The 20,182-nt window shown below is 43.5% G+C and overlaps 1 protein-coding gene across 3 annotated transcripts in view; it reads left to right on the forward strand.

Annotated features, from left to right (window-relative positions):
* myo1ea (myosin IEa) overlaps positions 1–20,182 on the forward strand; it is a 158,320-nt gene that overhangs the window by 39,806 nt on the left and 98,332 nt on the right. For 2 of the 3 annotated variants that reach the window (XM_043677435.2, XM_043677436.2), the window contains exons 2-3: positions 1,488–1,631; positions 16,384–16,473. The exons of the other annotated variant lie outside the window; for it this stretch is intronic. In XM_043677435.2, the coding sequence (XP_043533370.1) occupies positions 1,488–1,631; positions 16,384–16,473 (234 nt within the window). The remainder of the gene's footprint in view (positions 1–1,487; positions 1,632–16,383; positions 16,474–20,182) is intronic. 3 annotated transcript variants of the gene reach the window in all.

The raw sequence follows: 20,182 nt of genomic DNA on the forward strand, positions 1-20,182 counted from the left end.
TAAAATAACTTTTGTAAACAACTGTCATTTATCCTCAACATTGTGTTAAAAAGTGATCCCGTACTAGAATAACTTAAGATCCTCTGTTATACTTGCCATTGTGAAATGCGTACATGTGCTGGAACCTGCTGAATTGAACCAAAGGATAAAGACAGACTTGTTGCATTTATGTCCTGATTCTGGCAACAGAGCTTCAGGCCTTATAAAAATTCTTTGGTTGCTTTTAAGAGTTAATGCTAACACAAGAGGGGGACATTTTGTGCGAAAGGATTTCATGAGAACTGTCACTCAGGAGTTGGAATGAAACTGCATTTCAAGGGTTAGGGTTGGTGATTGGTCATTTGCAAGAACCTCCAACATCTTAAACCAGAGAATCTTAATTCACTTTATATCTGAAAATGTGTTGCTGGAAAAGCGCAGCAGGTCAGGCAGCATCCAAGGAACAGGAGAATCGACGTTTCGGGCATAAGCCCAAAGCTTATGCCCGAAACATCGATTCTCCTGTTCCTTGGATGCTGCCTGACCTGCTGCGCTTTTCCAGCAACACATTTTCAGCTCTGATCTCCAGCATCTGCAGCCCTCACTTTCTCTCACTTTATATCTGGCCAGCTTTAAAAAATGAAGCTTGTTTTTGATGGTTCACATAGTGACACTCTTAATATTAATGTATCGAAAGCGTTCGGCATTGGACAACCAGAAGTGGGTGCTTTTTAGGGCTATTAAAATCTGGACATAAACAAAACATACACCCTTTCACCCTAGTGTCATGTAACCTTTGGAAGAGCAGCAAAGATCATTTGATCAATGGCTATCACAGAAGTCGTCTGTATATTTTGATAATGCTAGGAATGACTACACATCACTAAAATATACATAAAGATTCCAGTGATGTGAACAAAGATGTATCTTCCATTCCATTACAGTCCCCCAAAGATAACTGAAGGCTGTATATTCAACTGTATATTCATTGATATGATAGATGAAACTTTGTCTCCTTATGATATCCAGGTTCTATAGGAGACAAGTTTCTGCATTACCAGTCCAAGTTCTATCAGTGTTATGGAGTTCCCCACAAAAGTTATCTTCATTTCAGGGCTGTTTGTTTTTAGCCTAACTCTTCTGGTGATACTGGTCTGAACTCAAATATCAATGCCTATGTGGTATGTAAATGGTTTTACTTATTTAATGGAATTAGTGCCCATTGTGATGAGATTAATGGAATAGGGCACTTAATAGGGTGTGGTGCTGACTGGTGGGGACCTGCTGCCCTCTTGCCTCTGACCCATTAAGTCGGGGGAGCAAGGCTCATGCACAGACTCTGGTAAAAGCAAAATACTGTAGATGCTGGAGAAACTCAGCAGGTGTGGCAGCATCCCTGGAAAGAGGTAAAGAGTTAATGTTTCAAGACCAAAAGTGTCACAGTAACACTGAGTGCATCATTACTGCTGGAAAATTAAGAGTTAATTACATTTCTGCTCCTTTTGCAGGGGAGCAAAGGTCACTACAGGTATCACTGGCAGAGTCACAATGTCAAACAGAGTGGAGTGGACGATATGGTGCTTCTCACAAAAATCACAGAGGATGGCATTGTCGACAACCTGAAGAAACGATACATGGATGACTATATTTTTGTATCCTTTCAATACTAAATATAAAAACCAAGCAGACAGCAAAGATAAGAAGGGGAACCTAACAGTTTTGGGAAGTCTTGATTGCTTTGCATTCTTGTGCATTCCAGATTTAATTAAAAATGACCCTGGGTATCTCCCAAGTGATTGTTGGCCATTGATGACTATTTGTTAGCTCCAATTTTGCAGCACTCCCTTCCTGCCTGTGACTGGCCTCCAAATAAAATGGTTTATGATAATAATTGCATGAATCCAGTTCTTGCACAAATATTTGCCCTTAAATTTTTGCCTAGACTGAATATTTTGCTCAACAACTAAACCACAAGTTCAAAACTGTAGGCAGGTAAAAGAGTAAGGAGCTTCTTGCAGTTCACTGAACGACTTTGGTGTGATTGCCTTGAACCTATTGAATACTCACCTTCGTCCAAATAAAATGACTCTTGGATACAGGGCCGAGTGTCAACATGACAAAACTCTTGCCAAAATGTAATGCCATTCTTCAAAGCAACTCTGTTGTCAAATTGTTTTGGCTCCTGCAGAAATAAACTTTGATACAGAATTGCTCACTAGTTCACTTATCTAGTGGTTATGTTTTTAAAATGTTGCCTTGATCTTACCAGTTCAGGCCAGTCTTAAAATGTATCCACGTTTTGCTCCAGTGAACAAATTCCACTTGGCAACTTATTTGGTCTGAGAATGCTCTTTCTCCTTCCCGCCCCATTAACTTTAATGCAGCTCTAATCCTGATTAAAAGACATTATTTCCGATGTATGTATTGTAAAACGGGAGAAAGCAGTAATTATCTGGCTCATGTATCTATCTGCTGACTACTTAGGCTTTCGTTAATCTGCAAGGCTAGCCATAAGTATGCTGCATAGTGTCCAGCCTTAGGAGAAAGTGAGGACTGCAGATGCTGGAGATTAAAGTTGAAATGTGCGGTGCTGGAAAAGCACAGCAGGTCAAGCAGCATCCAAGGATGTGGCTGATTAAGGACTTATGTCCGAAACATTGATTTTCCTGCTCCTCAGATGCTGCCTGATCTGCTGTGCTTTTCCAGCACCACACTTTTCGACACAGAGTCTAACTTTCTCAGCGAGAACAGGAATGTTTCAAGTGGTTCAGTGTGGAGGTGCCGATGTTGGACTGGGATGGGCAAAGTTGGAAATCACACGACACCAGGTTAAAGGCCAACAGGTTTATTTGAAAATACAAGCTTTCAGAGTTCTGCTTCTTCGTTCAGGTAGCTCCGAAAGCATGTACTTTCAAATAAACCTGTTGGACTATAACCTGGTGTCATGTGATTTTTAACTTCAATGGCTATAACACTGCCAAATTAGGAGGAGGATATCCACCAGCTTTCTCTATTCCTTCCGATTACCCAGCAACCTGTGCTGGATCTATGTAGATAGAATCAGGTTTCACTATGATACTCTTTGCGACAAATAGCTTAGTACTGTTGATTGTCCAGGCTGTGAGCACAGTTCCATGAGATATCTTTAGATACTCATTGTTTGAGGAATGGTACTCGACCTCTTCATAGCCAACTGCCGCCGCGATATTAACCGCCACCTGAACTCACCCACTCCAACCTCTCACCCTTGGAACGCGCAGCCCTCCACTCCTTCCGTTGCAACCCCAACCTCTCTATCAAACCAGCAGACAAGGGAGGCGCGGTAGTAGTTTGGCGCACCGACTTTTACACCGCTGAGGCCAAACGCCAGCTCGCAGATACCTCCTCCTACTGCCCCCTTGACCATGACCCCACCCCCCACCACCAAACCATCATCTCCCAGACCATCCATAACCTCATCACCTCGGGGGATCTCCCATCCACTGCCTCCAACCTCATAGTCCCACAAGCCCGCTTCTACCTCCTGCCCAAAATCCACAAACCTGACTGCCCCGGCCGACCCATTGTCTCCGCCTGCTCCTGCCCCACCGAACTCATCTCCGCATACCTCGACACGGTCCTGTCCCCCTTAATCCAAGAACTCCCCACCTACGTTCGGGACACCACCCATGCCCTCCACCTCCTCCATGATTTTCGCTTTCCCGGTCCCCAATGCCTTATCTTCACCATGGATATCCAGTCCCTGTACACCTCCATCCCCCATTACAAAGGACTCAAAGCCCTCCGCTTCTTCTTTGCCCGCCGTACCAACCAGTACCCTTCCACCGACACCCTCCTTCGACTGACTGAACTGGTCCTCACCCTGAACAACTTCTCTTCCCAATCCTCCCACTTCTTCCAAATGAAAGGAGTAGCCATGGGCACCTGCATGGGCCCCAGCTATGCCTGCCTCTTCGTAGGATATGTGGAACTACACTGGCCCCACCCCCCACCTTTTCCTCCGCTACATCGATGACTGTATCGGCGCTACCTCGTGCTCCCACGAGGAGGTTGAACAGTTCATCCTCTTCACCAACACCTTCCACCCCGACTTCAAATTCACCTGGACAGTCTCAGATTCCTCCCTCCCCTTCCTCGACCTTTCTATTTCTATCTCAGGCGACCGAATCAACACGGACATCTACTACAAACCGACCGACTCCCACAGCTACCTGGACTACACCTCCTCCCACCCTGTCCCCTGTAAAAATGCCATCCCATTCTCCCAATTCCTTCGTCTCCGCTGCATCTGCTCCCAGGAGGACCAGTTCCAAAAACGTACAACCCAGATGGCCTCCTTCTTCAAGGACCGCAATTCCCCCCCCGACGTGGTCGACGATGCCCTCCACCGCATCTCTTCCACTTCCCGCTCCTTCGCCCTTGAGCCCCGCCCCTCCAACTGCCACCAGGACAGAACCCCACTGGTCGTCACCTACCACCCCACCAATCTCCATGTACAGCGCATCATCCGCCATTATTTCCGCCACCTCCAAACGGACCCCACCACCAAGGATATATTTCCCTCCCCTACCCTATCAGCATTCCATAAAGACCACTCCCTCCGTGACTCCCTCGTCAGATCCACACCCCCCCACCAACCCAACCTCCACTCCCGGCACCTTCCCCTGCAACCGCAGGAGGTGCAAGATTTGCGCCCACACCTCCCCCCTCACCTCCCTCCAAGGCCCCAAAGGAAACTTCCATATCCGCCACAAATTCACCTGCACCTCCACACACATCATCTATTGCATCCTCTGCACCCGATGTGGCCTCCTCTATATTGGGGAGACAGTCCGCCTACTTGCGGAGCGTTTCAGAGAACACCTCTGGGACACCCGGACCAACCAACCCAACCACCCTGTGGCTCAACACTTCAACTCCCCCTCCCACTCCACCAAGGATATGCAGGTCTTTGGACTCCTCCATCACCAGACCACAACAAAACGACGGTTGGAGGAAAAGCGCCTCATCTTCCGCCTAGGAACCCTCCAACCACAAGGGATGAACTCGGATTTCACCAGTTTCCTCTTTTCCCCTCCCCCCACCTTGACTCAGTCAAATCCATCAAACTCAGCACCGCCTTCCTAACCTGCAGTCTTCTTCCTGACCTCTCTGCCCCCACCCCAGTCTGACCTATCACCCTCACCTTGACCTCTTTCTACCTATCGCATTTCCGACGCCCCTCCCCCAAGTCCCTCCTCCCTACCTTTTATCTTAGCCTGCTGGACACACTTTCCTCATTCCTGAAGAAGGGCTTATGCCCGAAACGTCGATTCTCCTGTTCCCTGACCTGCTGCGCTTTTCCAGCAACACATTTTCAGCTCTGATCTCCAGCATCTGCAGACCTGACTTTCTCCTGAATGGTACTTAAATACTCAGATTCAACATGTTCAATACTGGAAGTCAAAAGAATCAGTGAGATAGGAAAGGGTATGATCTGTAGCAACTGATCATTCTGTAAGTGTAAGGTAGAGTCACTGTAGCCCCATAGGGCCATCAGAGAGAGATGATTGTGGTGGTTTAACCTCAGGGTTACCATGTCACAGGTGAGGGGTAAGGTTGAGAAGTGGAAACTTTATAGTGACCTCAGTCAGTATGGGAATTGAACCTGTGCTGTTGGTATCACTTTGTAATACAATCAGCTGTCCATCCTCCTGAGCTAATCAACTGCGTCTTCATTCTGTAAACCTTGTTGACTTAATGTTCCAGGATACAAATGCTACAGAAAGGACAGAAAGGGAGGCAAGAGAGGAGGGAGGGTGGTGTTTTTGATAAGGGATAGCATTACAGCTGTACTAAGGGAGAATATTCCTGGAAATACATCCAAGGAAGTTATTTGGGTGGACCTGAGAAATAAGAAAGGGATGATCACCTTATTGGAATTTTATTATGGACCCTCCCTAATAGTCAGAGGGAAATTGAGAAACAAATTTGTAAGATTCCAGTTATCTGTAAGAATAATAGGGTGGTTATGGTTGGGGATTTTAATTTTCCAAACATAGACTGGGATTGCCATACTGTAAAGGGGTTAGATGGAGAAGAATTTGTTAAGTGTGTATAAAAAAATTTCCTGATTCAGTATGTGGGATGTACCTACACAAGACTTGACCTACTCTTGGGAAATAAGGCAGGGCAGGTGACTGAGATTCAGTGGGGGAGCACTTTGCAGCCAGCGACCATAATTCTATTAATTTTAAAATAGTGATTGGAAAGGATAAACCAATCTAAAAGTTGAAGTTCTAAATTGGAGAAAGGCCAATTTTGATGGTATTAGGCAAGAACTTTCAAAAGCTGATTAGAGGCAGATGTTCACAGGTAACGGGACGGCTGGAAGATGGGAAGCCTTCAGAAATGAGATAATGAGAGTCAGTATCTTCCTGCTAGGGTGAAAGGCGAGACTGGTAGGTGTAGAGAATGCTGGATGACTAAAGAAATTGAGGGTTTGGTTAAGAAAAAGAAGGAAGCATATGTCAGATATAGACAGGATAGATCGAGTGAATCCTTAGAAGAGTATAAAGGCAGTAGCAGTGTACTTAAGAGGGAAATCAGGAGAACAAAAAGGGGACATGAGATAGCTTTGACAAAAAGGGTTAAGGAGAGTCCAAAGGGTTTTTACAAATACATGAAAGGCAAAAGGGAGAGAATAGTACCCCTCAGAGATCAGCAAGGCGGCCTTTGTGTGGAGCTGCAGGAGATGGGGGAGATACTAACCGAGTATTTTGCTTCAGTGTTTACTGTGGAGAAGGACATGAAGTATAGAATGAAAAATGTCCATATGACACAGGACAAAGTGCTGGATGTTTTGAAACGGATAAAAGTGGATAAATCCCCAGGACCAGATCAGATGTACCTTAGAACTCTGTGGGAAGATAGGGAAGTGATTGCTGGGCTCCTTGCTGAGATATTTGTATCATTGATAATCACATGTGAGGTTCCAAAAGACTGGAGGATGGCTAATGTGGTGCCACTGTTTAAGAAAGGTGGTAAGGACAAGCCAGGGAACTGTAGACCGGTGAGCCTGACGTTGGTTGTGGGCAAGTTGTTGGAGGGAATCCTGAGAGATAGGATGTACATATATTTGGGATGACAAGGACTGATTAGGGATAGTCAACATAGCTTTGTGCGTAGGAAATCATGTCTCACAAACTTGATTGAGTTTTTTGAAGAAGTAACAAAGAGGATTGATGAGGGCAAAGTGGTAGACTTCAGTAAGGCATTTGACAAGGTTCCCCATGTGCGACTGGTTGGCAAGGTTAGATCTTATGGAATACAGGGAGAACTAGCCATTTGGATATAGAACTGGCTCAAAGGTAGAAGTCAGTGGGTTGTGGTGGAGGGTTGTTTTTCAGACTGGAGACCTGTGACCAGTGGAGTGTGTGATGCTGGAAAAACACAGCAGGCCAGGCAGCATCCGAGGAGCAGGAGATGCTCTTGCTCCTGTTCCTCGGATGTTGCCTGGCCTGCTGTGTTTTTCCAGCATCACATTTTTCAACTCTGGTCTCCAGCATCTGCAGTCCTCACTTTCTCCTACCAGTGAAGTGTCACAAGGATAGGTGCTGGGTCCACTACATTTTGTCATTTATATAAGTGATATGGATGTGTGTATAAGAGATATAGTTAGTAAGTTTGCAGATAACACCAAAATTAGAGGTGTAGTGGACAGCGAAGAAGGTTACTTCAGATTACAAAAGGATCTTGATCAGATGGGCCAATGGGCTGAGGAGTGGCAGATGGAGTTTAATTTAGATAAATGCGAGGTGCTGCATTTTGGGAAAGCAAATCTTAGCAGGACTGAAACACTTAATGGTAAGGTCCTAGGGAGTGTTGCTGAACAAAGAGACCTTGGAGTGCAAGTTTATAGTTCCTTGAAAGTGGAGTCGCAGGTAGATAGGTTAGTAAAGAAGGCATTTGGTATGTATTGAGTATAGGAGTTGGGAGGTCAAGTTGCGGCTGTACAGGACATTGGTTAGGCCACTGTTGGAATATTGCGTGCAATTCTGGTCTCCTTCCTATTGGAAGGATGTTGTGAAACTTGAAAGAGTTCAGAAAAGATTTACAAGGATGTTGCTAGGGTTGGAGGATTTGAGCTATAGGGAGAGGTTGAACAGGCTGGGGCTGTATTCCCTGGAGCGTCGGAGGTTGAGGGGTGACGTTATAGAGGTTTATAAAATCGTAAGGGGCATGGATAGGATAAATAGACAAAGTCTTTTCCCTGGAATGGGGAGTCTAGAACTAGAGGGCAAAGGTTTAGGGTGACAGGGGAAAGATATAAAAGAGACCTAAGGGACAACTTTTTCACCCAGAGGGTGGTACGTGTATGGAATGAGCTGCCAGAGGAAGTGGTGGAGGCTTTTACAATTGCAACATTTAAAAGGCATCTGGATGGTTATATGAATTGGAAGGGTTTGGAGGGATATGGGCCGGGTGCTGGCATGCGGAACGAGGATGGGATATCTGGTTGGCATGGATGAGTTGGACCGAAGGGTACATTTCTATGGCTCTGACTCTAAGTAGAAAATCAGCAATTGTACTTCATTGGCTTAAAGTGTGAAGGCTAGTGAAATGCATTATGTAAATGCAAGTCTTTTATTTGTGGGTATTGAATTACTCTGCCATTTTCCAGTCACTGGTCCACTGTGATCATGATGGCTGCCATTTTGAATTTATTTTGACTTCCCTTAATTTTAAGCCCTACATCACATGCCAATCCCAAGCTTACGTTAAGTTCAGAAAAGGCGCACGGCTGGAACATTTTTTTTTCTTGGCTGTTGTACTATTCCTGTGCAAGTATGCATTCTATTGCTAGAATCATATCTGAAGTTGGTGCAGGGACCCCTCCCCCAGGCAAATCACAATGTACCTTCTATCCCATCAACCCCACATCTCCCCTATGGTTTTCCAGCTTTTCCTTCCATTCTGTGAATGAAGGTCTCTGAGTCTCCCTGCTTAACTTTGCTGTGATGATCATCACCACCGTTTTTCTGCCTTAAAACTAAAGTTGGGTAAAAACAAAAGGTTGCATGGTGTCATACTCACATATTTAGAGGTCACCCTCATCTTGGCTTCTGATTCTTTCCAGTGGCTGGTGGTCCCGGTGTAGGGAGCCCCAAAATGCCCAGGATAGTAGCCCGGATGTGGTCTATCCAGGGCACAATTCTGGCCACTCCTACCAACAATAACTGCATCATATTACACACATTCATACATAGGACCTGTTCTCTAACTCAAAACGGGATATGTCCAAGTCTTGCACCTTTTTGAATTATCCAGGAGCTTGGGGAGTCCGTGTTCCTCATTGCTTCCTGCATGGCAATGGTGTGGCCAATCAGAGTTGGATTGCAAACCAATCAACACCATTTCCTGTTTTGGTATAAATTGTGATCATTTGAATTTTTTGGTATTCTTGCATTTATTTTGATGAGCATGAGATTGAATATGTCAGCACCTTGTCAACAATATTCTGTGTTCATTTTTATCACTTCCAGCACTACTCATATAAGTTAAAGGTATTTAGGTTAGCTGATAAAAGGACAATAACAGTTCCTCTTCTGATTAAAAGTTCCCATAATCTTTAGGGAGCACACTGCTGGTGAATAGAACAGGACAACAGAAGCTTATGAAAAGATGCCAGTTTGAAAACATTTTGCAGATTGTGAAACTTAAAATGTTTCCATTCAGCAAAATTTAATTGTTCTAATTAGCTTAAAGATTTTAATCCTTTCAAAGACCCAGAGATTAATTAATAGTCATTATTTTGCTGAGTCAAGGTAATGTGCTTTGTCTGTGCTTGTTTCCTCCCTGTCTGTGTTAAATAGCCTCATATTTGATCAGTTTTTGAAAATTATTTTGTGTGAGCATTCAGAGGATTGCACGTTGAATGGACTGGCAGACTGTGGGAACAAAGCCAAGGACACGTGCAGTGTTGCCAGGCTGTGTCACTGTTGCCACGAATGACGGCATTGGGCTGTGGAAAGTACGCATTGTTTGTTAGATGGCTGAGGTCTTGCTGCATAAACCAAACACAGTCGCATCTGAAAGAAATCTGTCAAACTCTTTAATCTTTGTTTCAAGACAGATTCTCAGTAAGCATTCTGAGAATTTCATTCAGCTGCCACGTAATTGTATTATTTTACATTACATCATTTCCTCTTCTTTAGGGGGACATTCTGCAACACTAATGTTTGTGTTGATTCTCGATATTCCTTTTCAGCTCATCCCCTCTCTTTTCCTGAAGGTGCTACCCACTTGGATAGTGGGGTCAGCCATGGCTTAGTTAGTAGCAGACTCGCCTACAAGTTATAAAGTTCCATTTGAAGTCCCACTTCAGTATGCGAGTACAAAAATCAAGGCTGATGCTCCAGGGAAGCACAGAGAGGAGATGAGATGTGAAATCATCACTCCATCTGCCGACATAGAGTCTGTTGGAAAACTGGGGTGGGGGGGATGTTCTCCCTACTTATATCTATTGCTCAATCAAACAATAAATTGTCATTATCACAGTGCTGCTCTGCACAAACATGGCTGATGTGCTTCCCGCATTACAATAGTAATGATATTTCAAATGTAATTATTTGACTATAAAGTAGGTTGAGTAGTACAGTAGTTATGAAAGTTGCTTTATCAATGCTAGTCTGCTTCCTGGAAGAGAAGAATTGATCTTGAGCAGGAAAAAGGACTTTCTTTCTTCCCCCTTCCCTCATCCAAGGTGTTGCCATAACCTAAGGTGAACTAACTCATGAAGAACTAGGGTTACACCTGGGAATATTGTGTCTTTGTACCTTCATAGTTATCTGCGGTGCAACTGCACACTTAGCCCGACAATGGATTTCTTCAATAGATTCTAAACCTTTCCTTTTTTCTGGTATGAATTGGTATTTGCTCCACTGTCTTTTACACCTCCTTTCAGCTCCTTCCTCACTGACATCAGTGTGGAAATCAAGCCTGATCACTAGTGTACATTGCTCCTGGTGGCCAGTATAGAATGGCTTAGATGACCAACATCTGGCAGTTCCATTAGTTGGGGAAAGTTTTCATTTCATAGAATCCCTACAGTTTGGAAACAGGCCCTTCAGCCCAACAAGTCCACACTGACCTTCCAAAGAGTAACCCACCCAGACCCATTCCCCTACCCTATATTTACCCCTGACTAACGCACCTTATACTTTGGGCAATTTAGCATGGCCAAGTCACCTGACCTGCACATATTTGGATTGTGGGAGGAAACTGGAGCACCCGGAGGAAACCCACACGGACACAGGGAGAACGTGCAAACTCCACACAGACAATCGCCTGAGGCTGGAATTGAACCCGGGTCCCTGGTGCAGTGAGGCAGCTGTGCTAACCATTGAGCCACCATGCTGCCCCAAAGTTATTAGATAGTGCGACCCTGAGTTTCGCTGAAAATGTTTCTTTTAACTTTTTTTTTACTTTCATCTGGACAATTTGCAAGAATACCAAATTAAAGAGAAAATGACACCTATGCTATGTAAAGGGACAGTGTTGATTGGTTGACATGTGAACTTTGATGGTTAGAAGTGTTGCTATAGATAGGTACCAGTTAATGATGACTAACAGTTAACTGTCAAGCTTTGTTTAAATTTTAATCTAACAGGTCAAGGCATTGCTTTGAAAATGGCTATCATCTGAAACAAAAACAGAAATTGCTGGAGAAACATAGCAGCTCTGGCAGCATTTTGGAAAGAAAGCAAAGTAAATATCTTAGGTCCAGTAATCCTTCTTTAGAACTGATTGTAGATAGGAAAAGGTGGTATATTTGCTGAAGACAGGGGGTGGAGGGGCAAGGAGTAAACAATAAGCCAAAATGGAACCCAGAGAGAGAAAACAGTAGTTGGACAAAGGGATGATAATGCTGAGCCAAGGAGAAACAAAAGCTGCAATAAGAGTCCATTAGTGCATGAAAATGGATTGGCTGTGAGCCAATGTAATTACAAGCCTGGGGTGCGGGAGTGGGTTAAGGACATGGAAGAAGGTGCTCAGGCTCAATTATTGAACTTGGTATTGATTGTGAAGGCTGCAGGGTCCCAGAGCGGAAAATCAGATGCTGTTCTTTGAGTTTACACTGACCCTCGCTGCCATCTGTTTTCTTGCATTGAAACAGGTGCCGTGTGAGTAGATGTTTCCTCTGTCTGCAAAAAACAGGGTCCTGTATATTAGTATAGTTAGCTTCCAGAGTGTGCAAGTACAAGTGAACCCAACTGACAGTCCTGAACTGGTTGTCAGTGTAATGCTTTGCAAACCCAGGATTATCTGGCAAATATTGTCCAATTATGAAATCACATCTGATGTTTCACAGATATTGTCCAACTATGAAATCAACATCTGATGTTGTGAGTTTTGCAAACGCTGGTTAGGTATGGTCAGTAAGTTGTTTGTTGTGAACAATTGAAGAATGTTGTTATTTGATAGGATATACCAATTTTGGGGGCATATGGCCTACATACATAGCATCACACAAGCACTGAAATTCATATACCACATTCCTGATTAGTGTGATACACTGAACAATTTTTTGGCAGCATGCTGTTAGTGATGTTCCCACTAAATTGAAACAGAATAAAACGGCTTTAAACTTCTGCTGCACACTTTGAGATACCTTATCTTGCCAGGGTAATCAAAGATAGTTTTGGCAAAACTTATTCATCAGCTATGGTTACCTGCTCATGATTACATTGTTCTTAATGGTAGCTGCTGTGTGCAAATTAGATGCCTATGTTTCCTATATTGCAACAAAAACTATGCTTCAAAGAGTATTCAAGTGCTGTAGAGGACTTTGGTATGTCCTTAAGCTGGGAGAGGCCCTGTAAAAATGCAATTCTGTCTGGAGAACATGATGAAAAGGAAAAGCAGAAATCGCCAACCCAATGGGTCATTTAATGAGGCAAGGCTATTGGGTGTGAAGGAAGATTAACGATGACCACATAACACCTCAAATTATACACCTTGTTAAAAATTCCAACAACAGAACTTCACAGAAGGAGCCCTATATTTCTTTCTCTTTCGAGATTAAAACTTAACCAAGTACTTCATACTAATATTAGCACAGTCTGATTTTCACATTGGTCATGGAATTAGAATGTAGTTGTTTAGAGGAGCAGTCAACTTTGGAAAAAATAACATGAAGCCAATTTGTATTGAATTTTTTTCTGCTGATGAGTTTTGAGACTATTTATAAAAAGGATAAAAAAGGCGGTGTCCTCTAAATTTCAATGCTGTAATTTCAGAGTGTTCTGGCCTGCAGAATGGTTACATTGGAATATGTCTCAACCAGTATTCTTTCACTGGTATAGAAACAAGAGTTTATCTTACTAAATGTGTTTTTTAATATTGTTTGATTTCCATGGTGGCATGAATGCCTTTTTTGTCTAAGTGTTGGGATATGTTTTGATGTCAATTCCCACATGTTTGAGGTCACTGTGAAGTCCTCGCCTGAGGTGTGCAGATTCTCAGGTTAAACTCACCACCAGTTATCTCTCTCTTGAATGAGAGAACAGCCTGTGGTCCATGGTGACTGTAGTAATTTTCATTTTCTACAGGTGTTAGAGGCTCAATAATTCAGTTATGACTTTGAAGCTCTTCCTGGGTGTTGTACTGAAATTAATGGATAGAATTTAATGTAAGCTCTTTTCTGCCAAATTGACAGCCAGCAGTCAGGACCTGGGATAGCAAGATACATTTGGGATGAATAACTGGAGACTGTTCTATATGGGTTAAGGGCAGGGCAGGGGGCCTGGATCAGGTTCAGTGCTGAGGCTTGTGACTTGCTCCACTGACAAAGTCATGTGTCGCCTCTTTTTCTGGAAAACCCATTGTATTAAATTCCAATCAGGCACCCCACAGGGCAGCAGTGGTGAATGTTCCCCAGGATCAAGAGGATATGGGCGGGGGGGGGAATTCCATCCACTGAGAGCATCTGGCTAACTAGAGACTGGCAGCTCATCATTGCTCAGCCAAACCACTGACCAGTGGTGGTTGATGTTGGTAATGCAACCACCATGGTCAGGGTTGCTGAGGTCACAGATGAATGATGGTTGGAGACAGATTGTGGGGTGGACTTTGAGGAGATGGGGTATTGGCAGCAAGAGCCAGGGTTGCGTGTGTCCCTTACTGGCCCCAATTTCCTCAGTCCTTCTCAATGACAGGCTTCTCAATCAGGCACTGAGCAACCGCAAAAAGGTTTACTTCTTGGGTTTCCCACACAACAAGCCCTCTGCTTACTGTTGTGTAAATCCCAGCAGCACTGAGATGAGGTCCTCAAGTGGGCCTTAGTTACCACTTAATTGCTCCAATTAACAAAGAAGGTCTTCTTGCTACAGACTTAATTGAGGTAAAGGCAGGAAAATATTGCACCCCCCCCCCACATGATCAAATGCTCCCATCACCAAATTCAGCAAGGGAGTGGGCATTAAATTCTGCCCTCTGTTTTCCATAACCAGTCAGCATCATGAGGAGTCAGGGACATATAACATATAATTTGGATACTGCATTATAACTATTATTGACTCTTGAAGAGATTGGTTGTAGACTGTGTATAGTATCTGTGAGAACAGCGCAGATTGACAAGGACAGTGGTCTTTTTGGATTCATTCAACTGATGTGGATGTTGTTGTCTGGGCCAGCATTTATTCCCCATCCCGAATTGTTCCTTGAGCTGCCTTTCTAAACCTCTGTGGTCCATTTGGTGTGGATACACCAAAAATGTTTTTGGCGATGAAATTTCAGGATGCTCACCCAACAAAACTGAAAGAATGCCGATATATTTCCATCAGGGGGGGTGAGTGGCTTGGCGGGGATCTTGCAGGTTCCCATGTATCTGCCTCCCTCCTTCAGGATGGTAGTGACTGTGGGGTTAGAAGGTGCTGTCTAAAGAGCCTTGGTAAATTTCTGCAGTGCATCTTTTACTTGGTGATGCTGCTATGAGCATAAGATGTGGAGAGAGTGAATGTTTGTGGATATGGTGTTTTAAAATATTAAGGATTGGATTGAAATGGGTGGATGAAAGTGGTTTTGACTTTTTTATTTATTATTGTGGTTTAAATGGTGCATTTGACCAATCAATAGACTCCTGTAGCTTTGGCATGTCATCTATTGTCAAGCAACTTCTAACTGATTGATTGCCAAGTAACCTCAACCACATCATTCTTAACCAAGACAGAACCAGCCTATCATCAGTTATAAAGACTCAACTCAAAATGTTAACACTGTTTTTGTCTCCAATGATACAGCTAGACCAGCTGAGATTTTCTGGCAGTTTCTGTTTAGGTAATTAAAGGAATGGAAACACTTTGAGGGATGAAGAGAACTCTGGTTTCTAAAGTTTTGCTGTTTTTGAATTACGCCCTTGCAATGTGAATATTTACCTCCCACAACTGTGTCCCTGCCAAAACCAACGCACCACCACCTCGCTACCCTCACCAACCCCATGACCTCCAGTCCCTCACTACCACCTACCACTATCACCAGCACAACCTCACCCCACCATCCCTAGCCCCCAACCACCACCTCCACCAACTTCTCACCATCAACTACCGACACAATGCCCACCCCTACCCCCACTACCATCCCTAGCCTCCACAAATCCCCCCACCCTCACCAACACCACCAGCACAATTCTTTAAGGCTTTTATTTGATTTGTTCAGTGTCTTGAGTTGCTCAATAATCACAACCAGCACTGGATGCAGGGCACTGGCACCATTGTATCCTGCAGGGCAATTTAAATCCTTTTGAAAATAATTGAATAATAATTTGGTTTAGGAATGGTATTAAGATCGTAGCAAAGCCTTGAGTTATTGTGCAGATCATAGAATCCCAACAGTGTGGAAATAGGCCACTTGGCCCAACAAGTCCACATCAACCTCAGAAGAGTATCCCACCCAGACCCATTCCCCCACCCTATTACTTTACATTTCCCCTGACTAATGCACTTAACCTACACACCCCTGAACACTATGGGCAATTTAGAAAGCCAATTCACCTAACCTGCACATCTTTGGATTGTGGGAGGAAACCAATGTAGACAGGCGAAGAATATGCAAACTCCACACAGATAGTCTCTCTGAGGCTGGAATTGAACCTGACCCCATGGCACTGTGAGGAAGCAATGCTAACCACTGAACCACCGTACCACCCTATATATTGCTTCATCTAATTCAACATCTTAAAAATGTACATTTCACCATTTTAATGAGAAATGTTGAAGGAAGCCTGTTGTCATTGCTGTGAGGCAATTTCTTTTATTACTGCTCTTGGAGGGAAAAGAAAATTTCTTTCTCCTCTGCATTATTTCCATGGAGATTTTAATAAATTGTTTGATGCTAATGTGTGGAACCTTAACCAGGACTGTGCAGACATATATTGGGCCTGTGCTTATCTCTGTGAACCCATTCAAACAAATGCCCTACTTTGGAGAAAAGGAAATTGAAATGTATCAAGGAGCGGTGAGTATACTGCACTTGGTGAAAAGTTGGAGATTTTGGAAAAAATTGGCAATAACAGAGGCTGACCTCACCCAGCTACTTATGTGAAAGATATGCCACAAGTTCTGTGATGACCGCACTGGCCAATAGGATCCCCACATTAGGGCCTGGCCAGGACCATGCTACCCCCTTAGAATTGGCATTGATTCCCCTGAGGCAGCAGAAGGGAGATAAGGCATAATTCATGCTGCTACTCCTGATGCCTTTGGAGAGAGCTGTATTGGAAGTAGTTAGACATGGTCGTATGTTGGGGAGATTTCTGCTGTTCATAGTAAAGATTTTTGCACATACTCTAAACACAGCTAAGACTTGTTCAAAATAATAGGAACTGTCCTGCCATCTGGCTGATGGGACAAAGTGCAAAAAGACAATGCAAGGCAGTCAGGGATGCTGTGAGCATGAAGGTGGGCTCAGTGAGTACATGTAATGACAGCAAGTGAAGAACCTGGAGATGAACTATTATGGACCAGGCCAGACCCCCTCCAAATATTTTAAGAAGATAGCCTAGACCCTAACATTTTCTTATTTTTAAGGCAGATGTGAAGTGAATATTCCAGGTGTGATGCAACTCATCAAACCACTCAACTTTATGCAAAACAGAATTTATTTGAACATTACAGTTGACACAGGAACAAAAGAAAGCAGAATTTAGAATAGCTTACCTATCGGAAAACTTAACCAACTCGATACAGCAACTAAACTAATTAACTATTCCAATACAGTAACATCCCAGAAACACACCCCTTGGCAAAAAGGTAAATTCAAACACAGATTCTTACAGGCAGGAGGGAACAACATCCAGAAAAAGATTTCAGAAATAGTCAGAGGAATCCTTTACTGAAGTTTGCAACACTTCTTGTATTCAAAACATCTTGTGACTGCTGCAGCAAAAAAAACTAGAAAACAAACCTGAACTGGGAGAACTGGCCTTTCCCCTTCCATTGTTAAACTGTTTAACCCTAAACGCATTGGCACCTCTGCCTTTACAACCTCTCTTCCAAAAAACCAAGGACAAATGAACCTTTTTAAGGTGTCAGCATTGTCACACTACAAGCTGGGTGAATAATCCTGTGTGCAAAGTGTGCTTGCTGCAGCCTGACAATGATAGTTGCCTATGCAGCAGTGAAGTGCAGAAGTCACATGACGGTTCAGATGGCTCGCACACGTTAAATGCCACTGTCTGTGGGTACAAGGTGTATGTGGTCAGTGCCCATGGAGTACATCCTGAGATGTTGGGACCCAACGTTGGAAGTTCTTCAGAGCACATGGTGAGCTGAAGCTGCCAAGTATCTGCTGTGACTTTCATGTTGAGAATTCTTGATATCCAGCTTGTTTGGCATCTTTGGTCAGATAGGAAGCTGAAGGTTATTTGATGCTAGTAAGGCATTTAACAAGATATAATCTCCCTTAATTGGCAACTCACTGGGGCTAGTGAGAAACTTGCCTTGCTACTCGACAAATGCCTAAAAGGTGCAGATAGAGTCATAGAGTCATAGAAATGTACAGCATGGAAACAGACCCTTCGGTCCAATTTGTCCATGCCGACCAGATATACCAATCTTTTCTAGCCCCATTTGCCATATTTGGCACATAACCCTCTAAACCCTTCCTATTCATATACCCATTCAGATGGCTTTTAAATGTTGCAATTGTACCAGCTCCACTTTCTCTGGCAGCTCATTCCACACACACACCACTCTCTGTGTGGAAAAGTTGCCCCTTAGGTCCCTTTTATATCTTTCTTCTCTCACCCTAAACCTATGCCCTCTAGTTCTGGACTCCCCCAACCCAGGGAAAAGACTTTGTCTATTTATCCTGTCCATGCCCTTCATGATTTTATAGACTTCTATAAGTTCACCCCTCAGCCTCCAACGCTCCAGCGAAAACAGCTCCAGCCTATTCAGCCTCTCCCTATAGCTCAATCCCTCAAACCCTGGCAACATCCTTGTAACTCTTTTCTGAACTCTTTCAAGTTTCACAACATTCTTTCAATAGGAGGAAGACCACAATATTCCAAAATGGCCTAATCAATGTCCTGTACAGCCACAACATGACCTCCCAACTCCTAAACTCAATACTCTGACCAATAATGGAAAGCATACCAAATACTTTCTTCACTATCCTTTCTACCTGCAACTGTACTTTCAAGAAGCTATGAACTGCACTCCATGGTATCTTTGTACAGTAATATTCCCTAGAACCTTACCATTAAGTGGATAAGTCCTGCTTTGATTTGCATTTCCAAAATGTAGCACCTCGCATTTATCTAAATTAAGCTCCATCTGCCACTCACAATGTTGAGATAGGCTTTGCCAAACTTCTCACCTGATTCTTCCATGAGTTTTACCACATCCCACCTTGCTCAGGTCTCTGTAGGATCCCACCCATGATATTGCCTTGAGTTATAAGTAGCAGGTCAGTTTTAGTCACCTACATGTACAGTAATTTAAAAGGATCAACTTGTGGTGGCCTTGGAGCTTGCTACTTGGTTATGCAGCTTCCAGAGATTATTATTGAGCTGTGTCTACCCTGTAATATTACTCTAGCTACTTTAGGATCAGTTTTTCAGGTGATTACATATACACTATTTTCTTCAAACCTGATCAGGTCCTTTGTAGTTTCCGTCTTGGTGGAAGACCCTTTTAACTGTAATGTGTCATGTTACACTATGGAGTCATCAGAAAGCCTTTTGGGCTCTTCACAGTATAAAGTAAGATGTTGTGGTTTTGAGACTAGAGCCTACCTGGCAGGGTAGTAAAGAAAGTTTCTAGCACACTTTCCTTTATTGTCCAGGCTTTTGAGTATAGGAGGTTGTATAGGATGTTGGTGTGGCTAAGTTTGGAGTGCTCTGTACAGTTCTGGTCGCTCTGCTATAGGAAGGATGTTATTAAGTTGGAGAAGATTCAGAATGGACTTATCAGGATGTTGCTGGGACTGGACGGTTTGAGTTATAAGGACAGGCTGGATCGGCTGGGACGTTTTTCACTGGAGCATAGGAGGTTGAGAGGTGACCTTATGGAGATTTATAAAATTATGAGGGGCATAAATGAGGTTAATAGCAAAGGTATTTTCCCTGGGGGGGGGAGTTCAAAACTAGGAGGCATATTTTTAAGGTGAGAGGAGAAATATTTTAAAAGGAACCCGAGGGGCAACTTTTCACAAGAAGGATAGTTCCTATGTGGAATGAACTGCCAGAGGAAGTGGTGGATGCAGATACATTTACAACATTTAAAAGACATTGGATGGGTATGTGAATAGGAAAGGTTTACAGGATATGGGCCAAGCGCAGGCAAGTGGGACCAGTTTAGTTTGGGAAGCCTGGTCAGCATGGACATGTTGGACCGAAGGGTCTGTTTCCGTGCTGTATGACTCCATGACTCGATAACTGAACGTCCAACGTGACGGTATAGTTACTGACATTCTCTGTTTAATCTCAGGTATGAAAGCTCACTGGAGCGTGTAAGAGAGGACTATTAATATTAATGAAATCATATTCCAAATAAACATGGGCAGAAAAAAAAGTAGAATTAATTGCAAAAAATATTTTAAATACTTTTGTGGAATGGGATAAAAGTTTACCAATTTGTGATACAAACTGAGATGAATTTGGTAATGCAAGAACACATCAAAATAAATATATGGGAAGGAAAAGACTTGTAAGTATGTGAGG

Source organism: Chiloscyllium plagiosum, unplaced genomic scaffold (genome assembly GCF_037043375.1).
Source record: "Chiloscyllium plagiosum isolate Xiang-an unplaced genomic scaffold, Cpla_swu_hap1 HiC_scaffold_39, whole genome shotgun sequence".
Lineage (NCBI taxonomy): Eukaryota > Metazoa > Chordata > Chondrichthyes > Orectolobiformes > Hemiscylliidae > Chiloscyllium > Chiloscyllium plagiosum.